This window comes from Cryptotermes secundus, unplaced genomic scaffold, assembly GCF_002891405.2.
Source record: "Cryptotermes secundus unplaced genomic scaffold, Csec_1.0 scaffold792, whole genome shotgun sequence".
In the NCBI taxonomy this organism is placed as follows: domain Eukaryota; kingdom Metazoa; phylum Arthropoda; class Insecta; order Blattodea; family Kalotermitidae; genus Cryptotermes; species Cryptotermes secundus.
The window spans coordinates 787,838-804,575 of NW_019725425.1; the positions used below are offsets into that span (position 1 = coordinate 787,838).

Here is a 16,738-nt window from a genome sequence, read left to right on the forward strand (position 1 = left end):
TAATCCTACAGTGGCTGTAATTGTTCAATGAAAGGAAGAATCGCATGTCTCTCATTTTAAATTAAAAGTTAGAAATGATTAAGTTTAGTGAGGAAAGCATGTCGAAAGCCGAGATATGCCGAAAGTTGGGCCTCTGATAAAGCAGTAGCAGGGTTTGAGAGGAGTGACTCCAATTCTGAAAGAAATTCTATTGTGGGCAATATGCCATCAAACAACACAGAGAAATCTTTCATGAAAGGAAGAGCAAATTGCATTCTTGCCTTATTTTAAGAAATTTCCACAGCCACCCCAACCTTCAGCAACCACAACCCTGATCAGTCGGCAGCCATCAACATCGAGGCAAGATCCCCCCTCAGTAAAAACATTATGACTCTCTGAAAGCTCAGATAATGGTTAGCATTTTTAGCAATATAATATATTTTGATTAAGGTATGTACATTGTTTTTAGGCATAATTCTATTGCACACTTAACAGACTACAGTATAGTGTAAACATAACTTTTAGTATTTGCACCGGGAAACCAAAAAAGAATTCGTGTAACTCGCTTTATTATGGTTACCTGGAACCGAACCTGCAATGTCTCCGATGTATGGCTGTAATTCATTATCTACCATCACTGAATCATTCAACACTGCAGTAGGCATTAATGACAGCGTTATTAAATACACCACAAATAAACAAATAAAAATGTGCAAGATCACTACAAAGCCGGCTGCCAAAACCACCTGTTCCCTTGTTTATCATAATTATTTTCACCAAGGACAAGTTCTCTATTTTGTGCTAGAATCCTGCTTTGCATTCAGATGTCCAAAATCATAATCTGGCCATGAGACTGGATATACAGAAGTTTTACATGGTTTTACTTAGTCTGTACAGAAAACAACTTAATATTTACCACAACTGTTACCTTCCAAATCCACTAAAATTAATTATTCACTAAATATCCTATAATTCAATGCTATATAGTCTTAATTATTCAAAACATTGTCAAGTATTATATCGAAGGTAATTAACATATTAAAAGATAATTATGTATTCTTAATATACAATATGAATAAATTCACATTAAATTCGAATAATGGATACAATTTTTGCATGCCACAACAGGGTCTATACTTTCTGCTGTATATTAGATATTGTACTGATCACGCAGAACACGTAATCAAAGTTGCTGTCCGTTAACTACAGAAAATGTGCCCTTACAACTTGTGTCAGTAAAGCTGTTTGAGTTTAAAATTACACTGCAAGTACTAATGCTTACATATTTGTTTCATTCCTGACTTGTGGGTGTGTGAAACCACAGCATTCCTTCTGGCAGGCCCTGTAAATGTGTATCTATGCATGTGTTTGTATATCATATTTGCATGACCAAACTCAGAAAGTAAATAAGTTAATATTTGTCAGACTTGCGAGGAACACATGTTCAACTGTTGCAGGCAAATCTGAAACAAAGTGAATCAAAATGTTACTCATATTAAAAATATGTGAAATGATCTTGCTAGTATTCCAGATATAAGCATAGGTCCATGATGATCTGCAATGTGATCTTTTCTTTACTTGGCCCATTTTCCTACTCGAACTGTAAAAGAATTTGTTATTTACATCGAATGTTTCAGATGCATTTCTTAAAATAGTTCTATTTATATTTAGATCTCAGAAAAAGTTTATAGATTTAGAATGTACAGCTGTTGTTGCTGCTGCTACTGCTGCTGGTGTCAAAATAAATTTTAATGCACTCGTATAGGAATTATATCATGAGGGCCCTTAGCATTCTGATAAGACCTGTAACAGACTGTTAAATATTGCCACATGAGAATTAAAGTCAGAATCATGGAATCTGATAAATGTCACATAGGCGTCTATTGCTAGGCAGTGTAAAGAAAAAATTCCTCACAGGCACATACAACACATTCTTCAACGGTATTTAGCTCCGTGGTCTGTAGTCCGCAAGCGAACTATACCGACCGACCGAGAGACCGCCGCTTGTCATCTAAGTTAGTGCCAAATTTTAGCGGATAGAGGGTGCCGCGTGGTCAACGCAACGGATTCCGCTGCCGTTAATCTTGATTTTAAAGACCAGTTAAAATATACTATTTAGGGAAATAAAATTAAACATTTGTTAAATTTTATATTGGTATGAAAAAATCGTGTGAGGATGTCAAATGAAACTACGATATTCGGTTAAAAATTAATGCAAAACAGATTGCATAAAAGCCAGCGAGATATTAAATAACATCATTGAATAAAATTTGTTCAAACAGGAGAAGAGCAGACAGTCAAGTCAATACACTGCACTGTATCTTAAGGACAGAAAAACGTGAAACTGAAAAATATGACACACGAAAGTTGCATATGGACCAGTATTTTTCTTTATTGCTAGTGGTGTGGGACTAAGTCCCTTGTACTGCAGCCACTTCTGGCCTATTGTACCAGCACCAGATGATAGGTGAGGGTGATTGTGGAGGAATTTGTGGAATAAAGATTGGCAGGGGAAACCGAAGTACTTGGAGAATTCCTGCCCCAACACAACTTTGTCCACCACAAATCACACTTGACCAGACCCGGGATCGAACCCGGGCCGCCGCGATGGGAAGCCAGCGACTAACCGCTTGAGCTATGGCTCGGCCTATTGACCAGTAAGTTCTTCAAGTCGTAATATGTACAAGAGCAAAATGCCTCCAGCACAGGAATAAGATAGGACCCTTTATATAGACCTACCCACCTGTAAAACTTTTAAGGAATATCATAACGTTTGGCAATTTAACTCCGTGACTTGAGTCCGCAAGACAAGTATACTGACCTAGCGACCACTGCTTGTCGGCAAAGTTAGTGCCAACTTTAGCGGATAGAGAGTGTTGAGTGGTCATTGCAACGAATCACCACTGCCGTTAATTTCGGTTTTCTAGACCAGAGCCGCTATTTCCTTGAAATAGCTTCTCAATTATCCCCACGAGGCCGAGTGGACCCCGTTTCAGACCCACTACTTCTCGGAAAATCTGACAGCAGGGATTCAAACCCAGAACCTCTGGATCTGTAGCCAGAAACTCTGACCACTAGACCACAGAGGAGGTCATTTGACAAGTTATGGTGATCACTTTCTAAAATATCATGCAATGTGCACATTACAGCAGGATGTGTAAAACTGTAAGCTGGACTCCACATTGGTTATAAACATTTTCCTTGGCATCTCTCAAAAATTGGCCGTGTAAGAGACGAGTGTGGTCAATAGGAGTCCGTGCTACAATAACTTCCTCAATCCTCCTGAAGCTGTTGGAGGAACGCCAAACAAACATGGAAGGTCTCCCTATTCGTAATTTGCTCTCCACTGGCTGGGCCTATTCGTCTTCTACCACATAATAGTGCAACGAAAAAAAGCAAGAGCACCATTATCCAGCGCTTGCTCTGGTGTTAAAAGTACCAAGTAAAGCAGCTTCTTTACCGGCTTCATCAACAACTCCATCCGCAGATGGCAAATTTGTGGCCAAGTATCCAATAAAACATAACACACTTCTCTGCCTTATGGACGTGGAACACATGTTGCAGGATCGTACGGCATGTGCTCATGAAGACTGCAAGGCACATGGGGTTCGGCGCCAAGAATGTTGCCGAATAAATGGACAAGGTCAGATGTAAAGTTCGGCAGTATATGCACTGTTAGGTCGAGGGCACACCAAGGAAACTGACAACCGCAACGCAAACCGCAGTTTCTGAGAACTGTTATCAGCAGGGCCAGGATTTTGATGACCTGAAAATATCTAAAATAATGACCTATAAAATGACCGAAAAAATCCAGAAAAATGACCTAAAGGAGAAAAGAAAGAACAATTTGCTTCCATGTTATTCACATTTCAGAAAACGTATGAAGAAAAATTCCCTAAAATGGCCAAAAATGACAAGAAATACCCTTACAAGTCCAAAAATTTACCAAAAAATTACCCCCAAAATTAAAAAATAACCTTAAACCTAAAAATGTCAAAAATGACAAAAAAATTGCCTATAAAATTTACATTTCTGCGACCAGCAGCTCATATCGGAGATTTATATATTTAAGAGTATCGCATAGGATACAAGGAAAAAAAGATGACATGTCATCAAAATCCGGGCCCTGGTTATTAGCCTTGAGTTGAACACATGTTACTGAATGGTGCAGCGCAAATTGAGGAAACGGCAAGGCAGTCCACTCAGCCTTGTATGGATAACTGAGGAGCTATTTCAAGGAAACAGCGGTTCCGGTCTACAAAACCAAGATTAATGGCCGTGGGGATTCATTGCGCTGACCACGTGACACCCTCTATCCGCTAAAGTCGGCATTAACTTTGATGACAAGCGGCAGTCGCTTGGTCGGTATAGTTCGCTTGAGGACTACAGGCCACGGAGAGTTTTTCTTTTTTTGTTGTTTTTACTGGGAATGTTATGAGGCAAGCGGATCTCAATAGGATCAAGAAAGCGATGAAAGCTGTAGCCACACTGCGAGTAGCTATGACTCGTACACGTTGCCTGACCAGGTGAACGAATGCATCGCAATACGTGTGATGGGGCTGTATTGAGTGCTTTTCAGCGGAACTCAACAAATGGTATTCTGTCGCAATGAGAACGCAGATTGTCCAGGTTCTAAGTGTACACTGTTCAGAAAGCTGTTCCAGAAGTTACTGGTGCCAAGAAGACTCCTGCTATCTGGAACAGGGTCACAGATTGATAATTCGCACATCGTTACGGAGTTATTAAGGACGTCAACTTAGTCTGTATAGAATCATTTGTAAGAAAGGACCACAAATGACGGTCTATTTGCCCTGGTCTGCAGAAGGCAAGGTCCCGACAAGACGAGGTCTATGATCCTTGGCACAGATGTGTACCGGGTCCTACGTTAAATACATTTACATTGGAAAAATTCTGCGCTATTCATTAGTGAGGACTAACCTACCCAGAGGATATTGTAGGTACTGAAGTCGCCAAAGGAGATGGATGGGACAGGTAACTGCAATAATAATTTTCTTTGTGACGGGATATTAGGAATGGATTTCTTTCTAAATGAAAAGTGTAAATATATCATAAAACTCAGTGTGTAAATCCAAATGGGGAGATGATCAAAATGGTGAATGCCAAACAAACAGAAACCGCGAAGATAGAAAAGACGCGAGGAAACATAAAAATAATTTTAGCACAAAGTTCGGAATGTGTTGTAGAATTACCGGTGAGGAAAGATTGCTATTAGTTGAGATCCCAGGCAAACATAAAATTCAAGAGGAGATTTTGATGGCAGGGTAATGGTCAAAATGATAGACATTTATGTGATAACGAACATTTTAAATATGAACGACGTGTAGATAGAAATTCAGGAACCGTTTGTGGAACTGGATGAAATTATCAGTACGGAATTTGTCAGATGCGACTGAAGAAAAACAAAAAGGCAGGGAAAAGAGGATCTCGAAGCAGCTGAGACCAAATCATCTAAATGAGGAGGAAAAATAAATTATTAATAGGAATATGTCAGAAATATAAAGACCTATTCTATTTGTTGGGAGACATTTTGAGTAACACGTAAGCAACGCAGCATGTGATACATGCCGCCAGGAACCGAACATAAATACCAACCGTTATAGACTTCCTTAAATCCAGAAGGTGGAAGTAAAAAATCAGGTGGGTAAATTATGAAAGGAAGGAATCACTGAAGAAAGTAAATCACCATGGAATAGTACAGTTTTGTTGGTGGCTAAAAAGATTAATGCTAGTAGGAAACAAAAGTTCAGGCTTCTAGAGTCGGACAAACGTGAATTTTTAAGAAAGGAGGTCAGGTGCCTTGGTCACATAATCTCAGAGGACGAGGTTCGATGGGACCCTAAGAAGCTAAAGTCAATTGAATATTTCCCTACTCCAAAAACGGGTAAATATTGAAAGGCTTCCTGAGGCTAGCAGGACACTATAGGAGGTTTGTACCTCAGCTTAACAAAATCGCAGCTACACTGCACAAGCTCCTGAAGAATGACTTTAAGAATGATTTGGAGGAAGGGCAAGAAAATGCATTACAGACCTTAAAGCAGAAGTTAATGTCACAACAAGTCCTCAGTACTCTGATTTCTCCAAGGATTTTATTTTGACAACTGATGCGTCAAACGAAGGCGCAGGAGTGATTCTCTCTCAGGGAGAGATAGATAAAGACAGACCAATTGCATATGCAAGTCATAGCTCCAATAAAACCGAGAAGAGCTGCAGTGTGGTAGAGAGGGAGTTGCAGCAATTGTTCAAAAACACAATATTCGTAAAAGCTCTAAGTGTGAAAGACCCAGATTCAAGGACTACAACTATGAGGTTATGTATAAACCTGGAGCCGAAAATTGAAACACTGATGCATTGCCTAGAATAGGTACTTTTAATAGGGAAGTGGATGACTCGGAGAAAATAGTTAAGGCGATGAAGGGCAAAATATTGCATGAAAATCAGGATTCGATTCTCGGGGGTCATCATGGCATGAATGAGACATAGGAGGCTATTAAACATCATTACTATGGGCCAAATATGAAGGAAGATGTAGAAAAGTGTGTGGGGAAGTGTACTAAGTGTCAGTTGAATAAAGAATTGAGGGCAAAATAAAACGTCTATGGAAATAACTACAACAGCCGGCCATCCTTTTGAGAAATGTTCCTTGGATATCATGGGGCCGTTGACAGAGAGTGAATCACAATATAAATATAAATAAAGAAATATCAACGTTCCAAGATGAATTGAGTAAATCTATAGTAGTGTCACCATTTAAGCAGCAAAATGCAGGAACTTCCCCTAAGGCTTTCGTATTGAATATTGTTTTGAAATTTGGAGCACCCGTAGAAATTCTAACTGACCAAGGGTCAAAATCGTAATTTATTCAAGAATACTTGTAAGTTACCAAGGATCAAAAAGATTCAGAGTACAACATTTCATCCAGATAGAGTTCTAGCGGAGTACCTCCGCCACTACGTATACAAGGATCTGAGCAACCAGGACAAATTTGTGCCATACGCTATTTATGTGTACAACACAACTACACATACCGCTACTGAATGCACACTATTCAAATTAGTGTATGGATTCAAATCAGCATACAATACAATTACTAGGACTACCTCACAGAATTAAAAGGGAGACTATAAACTGCACATGCAGTGGCAAGGCAAAAACTTATCTCATGAAACGAAGAGAGTAAGGAACAGTATGACAAAGGGACCAAACCATTTGAGTTAAATGATGAAACAAATTAGTCACATTAGCACCAAATCAATATATTCAGTAGCAGCAACAGTCTGGCAATCATGATATTAGTTTCAATTGTTCATGCAGTTGCCACTGTATTCAGTTCAGAATATAGAACTGAATTCCTGAAATTCAATGTAATGATTCACATCCTGTATTATGTTAACACATCTGCTGCCAAGCATGTAACAGAAATGGTGTTTATGTGAAAATTATTAGTATTAGATCAATATGACTTTTAAGGTATTGTTATAACAATAGCCAAGAAAGAGGACCCTGAACAACCTTCAGGCAGTCAAATTTGTGGATTGGAAATAGATTCTACAAGTATTACAGGATGACATGTCATGCAATCAAGATTGGATAAGGCATGTGATATTTTAATATTATGTAAAAGATTTCAGATTTTGGTTTGCCGTGGTGGCAAATATTAAAGCAATGCCCCCCAGGGACCTAACACTGTATAGTACTCGTACAGGTACTACTGTTTCAGGGGAAACTGTTCCTACCATCTTCAGGGCAGAAATATGTTCTATCCTGAAGACAGAGGCAGCAGCAGCATCCCCTGAGCCACTGGCATCTGTATTATGCAGTATCATGCTCCTGAACACCCAAATCAACATCTACACATCTACACGGTGCCACATCCCAGAAGACTGCTTTCTTCACCCAAATCTTGTTATGAAAGAACTGTCTGGAGTATGTACAGGAAATCTTACAATCCTCATTAGCACAGCATAATTGATTATTTGATATGTGTGCTCCAATTTTGTTTGTGATGTACTCATTTCAATACAGTGTTATTTTCACATACCCATTTGATACCATTCATCAGGTTTACCAGCTTCTTCATGAGCAGAATCCAGAGCATATCTCAGGGCAAACAAAACACTGCAGCTCATGCAGAGAGGAGGCTCCCCAGTTGCTATAATAAAGTACGTACACACATTATTTATCTAGTAGCCAATACTGTTCATTGATGCCCTGAAGTTTTGCATAAATTGTATATTTTCCTGCCAATGACTTCAGTGAAATTGGAGAATACCGACAAAATAACAGTGAGAATTTCCCTTTATCTCAGAATATTTTTCAAATAAACTCTCATAAACTTCGAACAGACTGACTATTGCAAATGTACTTTTATTTCAAATGGTCAGCATCATGTTACCTTAAAAAAAAAAAAAAAAAAAAAAAAAAAAAAAAAAAAAAAAAAAAAAAAAAAAAAAAAAAAAANCCGAGTACTTCGGTTTCCCCTGCTAATCTTCATTCTGCCAAATTCTCCATCATCATAATCACCCGGGGCAGGTACAATAGGCCAATCAGTGGCCACTGTGCCATCCCGTGGCGCCGTGGCCTCCATCCCCCACTAAGCGAATTAAAGAAAAAAATTACCTAACAAAATGAAATTGATGCATTATTGCGGATTCTTGTTTATAAACCACATACCACAATGATCGAAATTTGCTTAAACTTGAACAAGAGCAATTTAAACAACAAACACAATTTTAAATATTGTCACATGTTAATGAATAGACATGGGGTTTGAATTGATAAATGGATGTATTGAAATTTTATATCTTGTCACTGCACGTAACTATAGCAGAATCATTGATTTACGTAATTTATAGATGAGTACATCTACACCACATCTAAAAACCTTCTGTTTGTTCACTAGTCATCGCTAGGTAGTGGCTAATAATAATGCAACTCAAGAACAAATGGCTTTCATAGGAAAATTCCTTAATTAGAATGCTGCTTAAAATTTTGCACTGTAATATACTGGTTCAGCACGAAACAAAAGAAGATCGCTATTCTTCATGTGGAATGATGAAGTTTTCTTTTGAAGATGCACGTTCCTTAATACCTGTTTGAGGTGAAGCAAAAACTTTGAAATTTTCTGCCTTTTAACACTTACATGGATAGCTTATGTCATAAGGTGTACAAAGGGGATTCAAAGATGTTCTTTCAAACTTTAGTATTTCACTACTTTCATATTTACCACTAAGGTAAAAGAAATTGATCTTTCACCACAAGCAGTTACTCAGTAATAATATTGTAATTTATTCACCCAAAAAAAGGCTGGGAAATAAAAATACATGTGAGTCAATATCATAGCCAGATTACAACAGCCTTAAGGAATTAAAATATAAATCTCAACATCTATCTCCATTGGCTTCATTCTGGGAGGTACGAATAGGAGGAAAGACAATAAATGTTAAAGATAAATACAAATACAAGTACTTGTCTTTCAGAACACTCATAATAAATGCTGAGAGTGTAAGACCTATTTCAATGAAACACTGGAAATAAAGTTTTATGTAATCCAAAAGCTCATCTAAAATATGTGAAATATGAATCTGTTGAAGCAATTCAAGGGAGTTAAATATGAGTATATTGGAGAATACTCCTGGATATTTATCAGCATCTAATTGAAAAGTAAACATTATGCTGTGTATACAGCTGAGTATACAAAGTATGGCTCTCTGTTCATCTTTAAGTACAGGAAAGATAATATCACTATGGGCCTTCTTAGATAGGCCTACACCTAGTGCATGGTATCCATTACTTTTACCTGAAGACAGACCCGGCATCCCATAATGGTACTAAACCTTCAGAATGTATCAGATGTCAGTTATACAGAACAGATTAGGGCCAAGTAAAATAAAACTGTAAAAACTGAAACATCGATATTTGTTAAGAACAACAGTGTCATTTGAGCAGAAACTTATAAATTAATATCTGCAGAGTGGTATTGTATCCCTGGACATCATTTCTATGCATTTTTAACCGTGTTCCTAGCAGTAAGTAGCTACTGCATATAATTAGACATACCAGAAGAAACTTCCAGAAAGCTAAGGAAGGAATTAATGAAGATGTTTCTGTATATCTCTAGCTAGTACATGTACTATGAAATGCACTGAATGTACTGTCTATCTGAGTAGAGAATTTGTTTGCTGCTGAAGATGTTATGACTTTGCTAAGTGCCATCTTAAAGGCATGAAAGAACACTATGGATGATACCTAATAGCGACCTGAGTGGTGGCAAATATTTACCTGCTATGTAAATGAACGGTGTTATACATGTAAAGTGGGCACATCTGAGTTCAAGTTGAATGAGATCTTTTAGGCTTGGACTTTAAAACTGCAATTCCCCTATCTAAACTAATAGTGACGCATAAATATTATTGGTAATATTGTAAGTATTATCAGTTAAACAACAGAAATAATAGTGCTAACTGGAGATACTGCTGCAACCAGTGGCTGGCCTCTTAGCAACTGCAGTAATCCTTGAATAGAACAACTTTTTTTCCATAAGATGAAAACAAGAACGTCTCACCTTTTGAACGTAACACACCAAATGGGTTTGGTGCATTTCTTCTTAGCTGAATGCGAAAATCTACAGGGATGTCTTTTGCACCTGGTGGTTTGTAATTCTGAAAACAAGAAAAGTTACTTTTAAAAGATTATCAGGAGCATGTGTACAAGGTAACTGTTCCTTTACAAACAAAGCACTGCATGCTTTTTCTCTGGAAGTCCAAAGCAAAATATAAGAAAGGCAGCAAAGATTGATACTTATGGCTTCTGAAGTTGATAAGCCTACAACCATGGTAATATAATAGTAAAGATTACAGTTGTTTGTATACATATATATGGAAAATATACACATAGTTGCTCTGTCTTCTTACACATGCCTTAATATTTTCTCAAATTTCAACATAGTAGGAAGGTGAAATAGATGGAAATTGATTATGAAATTCAAGTATGTTGTATGATAAAAATAATTCAATAATAAGATTAAGAAAATATCCACTTGTTACACTGCACTGTTATCTGCTGTCTGATACATGACAGTCCCTTCCTTTACACTGTTATTAATAGCACACACTAATAAAAAAATAAGCAGTTCACAATTCTGACCCTTGTTGATAGCCCATATTAAAAAGATACTTCTTTTTTTATTCCCACACCAAGTTTAGGCATTAACTTTTGTTTCTTAGGTTATTCTGTAGTACTGTCCTGAGTTTCTGGGACAACTGATGAGGGATAAGTCACTGTCTCTTTAAAAATAATTTCATATAACTTCTTTAAGAGATAATAAAAACTCTACCACATTTCTGTCAGGTTAAATGGCCATGACTAGAAGAGATAATTCAGCATATCCTGTGGTAAAAAATGAAAACTGATTATTATACAAAATGTACAGGTTTTGAAACAGAACAGTCACAGTTATTAACATAGTCTAAGGTAGGTTCATGTCAGTTCAAACATATGTTAGCATACTTACCCATGTTCTGTTTGTCAAGAGTTTTCCAGTTTCTGGATCATATAGAAGATACTCAGTAAGCCAGTAACCTAATCCCATCACAAAGGCACCTTCAACCTGACCAATATCAATTTCTGGACTCATACTCTTGCCAGCATCTTCAACAATATCCACTCGAAGAATCTGAAAAAAAAAAAAAANAAAAAACAAACAAACTCTGTTGTCTGGAGTCTGCAAGCGAACTACATGGGTGTTTATTTACAAAAAGTCCACAAAAATTCAAAGTGCCATAGCTTAAAATTTTTCAGGATAAAACGCAGAGTTTGAAACTATCTAAATTAAGAGAAGATATAAAAAAATGAAATAAAATGTGTGCTAAAACTCTCATATGTAATTATACAGTACCTATGAAAAGAACTTAAGTAAGGATACCACATACCTGAATTACAGCTGATAATTATTTGGAGTGTGTTACAGTAACTTTTCTGAATGAGGTACTTTTGCACCACAATATGGTAATTCACTGATTATGCAATCTACTAGGTGCTTTATACAATTAAATCTATGTTGGTGTTTCTCGTTAGTTCCTTTCATATCATTACATTTGCATACTTTTTATGCATATATATTTTCCTTCTTGTATCACTGAAGTGACTATGTAAAAACCTCTTCCACATGCAGACTTTTTCTCTTTTTATGTTAGATTAAAACTATAAATCACTATAACATACCTATTGTCTTAATGAACACATATTATTATCAAGAATTCTGTCAGTAAGGAGTGCTTTGCTATTAAATGTTTGCTCAATGATTTCATGATTCATTTACATGAATACTTAAAAGTGCAGCACATAATATTAAAACTGACACATGCCAGAATTGCTGCAAATTTAAAGGCAGGACTCACCTGATACTGACCAGTTAACAAGTCGACCTCTACTTCACAAACTGTAGCTCCAAAAATATTGTAAGCTTTCACATCATCATTGTATGGGTACCTACAAACAAAAGAGTATGCATGTGCCTTGTAACCAAGAATCAACTTCAAGTCTGTTTTAGTTCAGTTTGGTCTAGCCACTTTTTCAACTCAAACTGATGGTTTCATGTGAAATATTACAATGATTACTGATGACAGAAACATGCATGCATAACACTTTTTATGGCATAAGGTCTTCCAGAACTGAAGAAACCTCACAGAAGGTAAATGAAAGTAACTGATGATTATATTAGGGATTCATCCTAAGCTAAGGTAAATTAAATTAACATGCCATAACAAAGCAAAACCAAACTAAATCCAACCTAACCAGGAAGAAATAATGTGCACTCAAAAACTGCCCTGGGAAGTTATAATGATAATGAATGAAACTTTGTCTTGGGATAATCATATTGAAGCACTTGCAAAAAAATTTAGCAAGGCTTGTTACATAATTAGAAGCACCAAACCATACATGTCTACCACATCATTAAAAATAATTTATTATACTTTCTTTCACTCGGTGATGAGCTACGGAATCATATTTTGGGGTGATTCCCCACATAGCACCACAATTTTTCGTTTACAGAAAAAGCTATTAGAATTATGGGAGGATGTGGGAATATGGTTTCGTGTAGAGACTTATTTAAGAAATTACATAGTTTGCCTCTGACATCTCAATATTTATTGTCCTTATTGATGTTTGTAGTTCAACATAAAGACCTTCTTATAACAAGCATTAATAGTCACAACCTAGAAACTAGGCAAAGTAATAATTTATATATTTCACGTGCAAACTTATCCATTTATCAAAAAGGAGCCCATTATTCTGGATAAAAATCTTTAACCAATTACCCCCTCATATTAAGAATATTAATGGTAACATAGCTAAATTCAAAACCACTTTAAAAAAATGTTTATACATGAATTCATTCTACTCATTAGAAGAGTACTTTAATCAATAATGAGAGTAGTTATAATAAACATATCTGAATGTAAATTTTATGGCTCACTTGTGTATTATATTTGTAATTTATGATTTTTTGTTCATTGTAAACTGATTGTATAATGCCTGTTTTGTTATAATTATGAGTTCTACCTGTGCATTGCCAATTAATCTCATTTTCTGTAATCTGAAAGATTTATTTACTATTTGTAACTCTTAAATAACTTGTTTCTGACTTTTTTATTTATGTAATCTAAGGCCTTAACTATTTACGAGTATATTTTATACTGTTGTAATGTTCCATGTAAACAACTTTTGTAATTTGTCTGTATGTACTGAGTGAGGACAAGCTCTGTATCCATCTTGTGTATACCTGGAATACTGAATAAATACTATACTATACTATACCATAGTAGAGAGCCTCCACCATAATCTGTATTTGAACTTGCAAATAAAGGAAATAACTGTCTCAAATTATTCCTTCAAACATTTATTTCCCTTGTTTTATATTCTGGCAGTCCTAAGTTCTAATTCAGCCTCAGGTGCAGGATATCCAGAGTAAGAATTACAGTCATTCTCAGCCACTGAAGGCACATTCTGGGATAGCATGTTTAAATGGGCCACAGTTACTTCCTCATTAATCCCAATTCAGCCTTCATAATCATAATATCATTTTTTGCAGTATAATGTATACATCTGATGAAGACTCTCTCTAAGCTCACAACACACATCTTTGTGTAACTGACATTCATATGTAGCACTCTTACAAGTCACATAGTTATTCTGTCAGCTCTTTCAGTTTGCACTTAGTGCATGCAAAAGGCAATGTAAGTTACTTATTCATTGTATTTAGTGGTGAGTTCCATTAAATGGGAATTTAAGGGAAATGAAATTACTGGATCTGCTTAGACAGGGCTGCCTACGAAGCCTGAAGAATCTTACGTTATTCTGAAATTTTTAATTTGTTTCTTCTTAATCATCAAACTGAACATTTGTTATACTGAATTTTATTATTATTGAGTTTTGTGTTGCCTAGCCCCAACATCCATTTGGTTAGGGCAACTAATCAATGGATTGAGAACTGTTTGTTTCAACTTACATGTGTGTAGCACAAAGATCAATATTTTGATGGTAAGCTGCTTGTACCCACTGTGGCCATGCTGGGTTCTTGAGACCTTTTTTTGCTGGCTCCATACGTTTCAAGAGCTCTTTACAGCATTGTACTGCAGCCTTAACAAAGTATAGAATATACATGCCCTTAATGTAACTGACAGAAGATCTACAACATATTCTGTCATTTAATTAGGTTGAACCATCTTTGGTTATTATACAGGAATTCTAAAGACTCAAAGTAAATATTGAAGAAATTTCAGAAAGAATTATTTTCACTTGTATATTTACATTATTTTATAAAATGCAGAGATATAGTTTTCCCCAAAATTTCAATACTTGAAAATCTCTGGACAGAGACACAAAATTTTTGCCCCATTGCCACATTTGTAATGTTTCATGTAAGATTAGTAGTTATGTTTATAAACTGCCCTCATATTAGATTGTGAGTTTCCAGTTAGAATAAGCCATCATTTATTATTATTAAACCTGAATGTAAATGAAGTACATAAATTATATTTTTATAATATAATTATTTAATATTTTATTACAAAATGGCCTTAACAAACTCTCAACGTAATTCCTAATCATTCCATTTCCAATTTCCAATAATATTATTAGTGTTAAAAATACATTAGTTACTTAGGGAATACTGGTTGTACATTCATTCTACTTGTCTACTGTCCTTCCATGATGAGGACCCAGATTTGAACCTTACTTCAGATTCATAAAAAAGGTACTTCAGATGAAGACCAGAACAAATGACATGAGTACTGAATGGACTACAGCAGGAAGCACATTTAACAGGTACTGGAAGAGGTATCATGTTTTTGAACATAGTGAAATAAGAAGCTTCACAATTTGTAATCTTCACAAGATATTATTAGGATCACTGAATGAATTAGGATGCAGGAGATTTTGCATATATAGGAGAGATAAGAAATGTACACAACGTTTTAATTGGAAAAACCTGAAGGAAGAAGTTCAGAGTTCTAAGTGTTGATGAGAGGAGACATTAAAATTGATCTTAAAGGAATAGAGAGTGCACAGAGTGAGGGTAATCACGTGGCCCAGGACAGGAACCAGTGACAGGTTCTTGTGAACATGATAAATAACGAAGAAAGCAGTCTTCTGGGATTTGGCACCGTGTATATGTGGTGTTAACCGACGTTTCAGAGGAACGTATTGCCTCCATCTTCAGGGTAGAAGAAAAAGTATAGGAAATCTGCAAGCGACAAGACCGTGAGAACGGTAAAAGCAGACTGGAAATAACACAGCTATGTGTGAGCAGAGAGGGAAGGGGGAAAGGGCAAGTATACAAGTGAAAGCAGTGGTGTGGGAGGGGTAGGGGAAGGGAGCTGGGGCAAGCGTGGTTTTGTGTACGGGAGATAAAAAGCAAGGTTAAAGGCTGGGCTCTAAACCGTAAGCTGAGGGGGGGGGGGTTGTTATGTTGGTTGGTCATGGCCTTGTGGCCTTCTGGATCTGGCGTCATATCCCGGTGGGGGTTTTTTAAGAGAACAGATAAGAGGTTTCCAAGACTTGCTGAGACAAAACCCCTCCTCCGAAACGTCGGTTAACACCACATATACACGGTGCCAAATCCCAGAAGACTGCTTTCTTCATAGTCACCGCCATGAAAGCCTCAAATCTTACATGATAAATAACATTCAGTCTCTAAACAAGGCAGAGAATTTTGTGGCTAATTGGTCAAATACTGGCTTCTCACAAAGGCCTCTACTTCATTCACATATTCAGTTAATCAGATAAGATGAAACAGATCTCATACATAGTGCAATGAGAGAGTATTCTCAGTTATTGTTCATTATTTTTATGGTGATGAATTGCAGGCCGAGAGGAAAGCATCAGGCCAAAGTTTGAGTGACTGATCTTTATTTAATGGAAAACTCTAAATGGTACAGGTTAAATAGCATTGTCTTGTAGCAAGAATATGAACAATGAATTCATAAGGATGCAGAATGGAGCAATTATTGGTTGATTCTCAATTATGTACATCATTTATACAGTATCAGACAGGAGGATGACTGTGCATTATGAATAAGGAATGATGTGGTGCTTTCATTGATGACATTTGTTATTAATAATCTGGGTAAGTTTCAAACCAATAGCTCTGTATATGTGATTGGTACCAGAAGGAATGATCACCTTCACATACCTTCTACACATTTATCATCCTGTCAGAGAGGGGTGTATTATTCAGGCG

The 16,738-nt window shown here is 36.5% G+C and overlaps 1 protein-coding gene across 2 annotated transcripts in view; it reads right to left on the reverse strand.

Moving 5' to 3' along the window:
* Window positions 1-368: 368 nt before the first annotated feature.
* LOC111863409 (xanthine dehydrogenase) overlaps window positions 369-16,738 on the reverse strand; it is an 82,844-nt gene continuing 66,474 nt past the window's right edge. The window contains exons 22-27 of one of the 2 annotated variants that reach the window (XM_023849711.2): window positions 14,507-14,637; window positions 12,396-12,486; window positions 11,510-11,671; window positions 10,562-10,658; window positions 8,039-8,149; window positions 369-1,442 (exon numbers count right to left, since the gene is read on the reverse strand). In XM_023849711.2, coding sequence (XP_023705479.1) covers window positions 1,375-1,442; window positions 8,039-8,149; window positions 10,562-10,658; window positions 11,510-11,671; window positions 12,396-12,486; window positions 14,507-14,637 — 660 coding nt within the window. In that variant the 3' untranslated portion in view covers window positions 369-1,374. Of the gene's footprint in view, window positions 1,443-8,038; window positions 8,150-10,561; window positions 10,659-11,509; window positions 11,672-12,395; window positions 12,487-14,506; window positions 14,638-16,738 lie in introns of those variants that run through there. The other variant, XM_023849712.2, reaches the window with a different exon arrangement.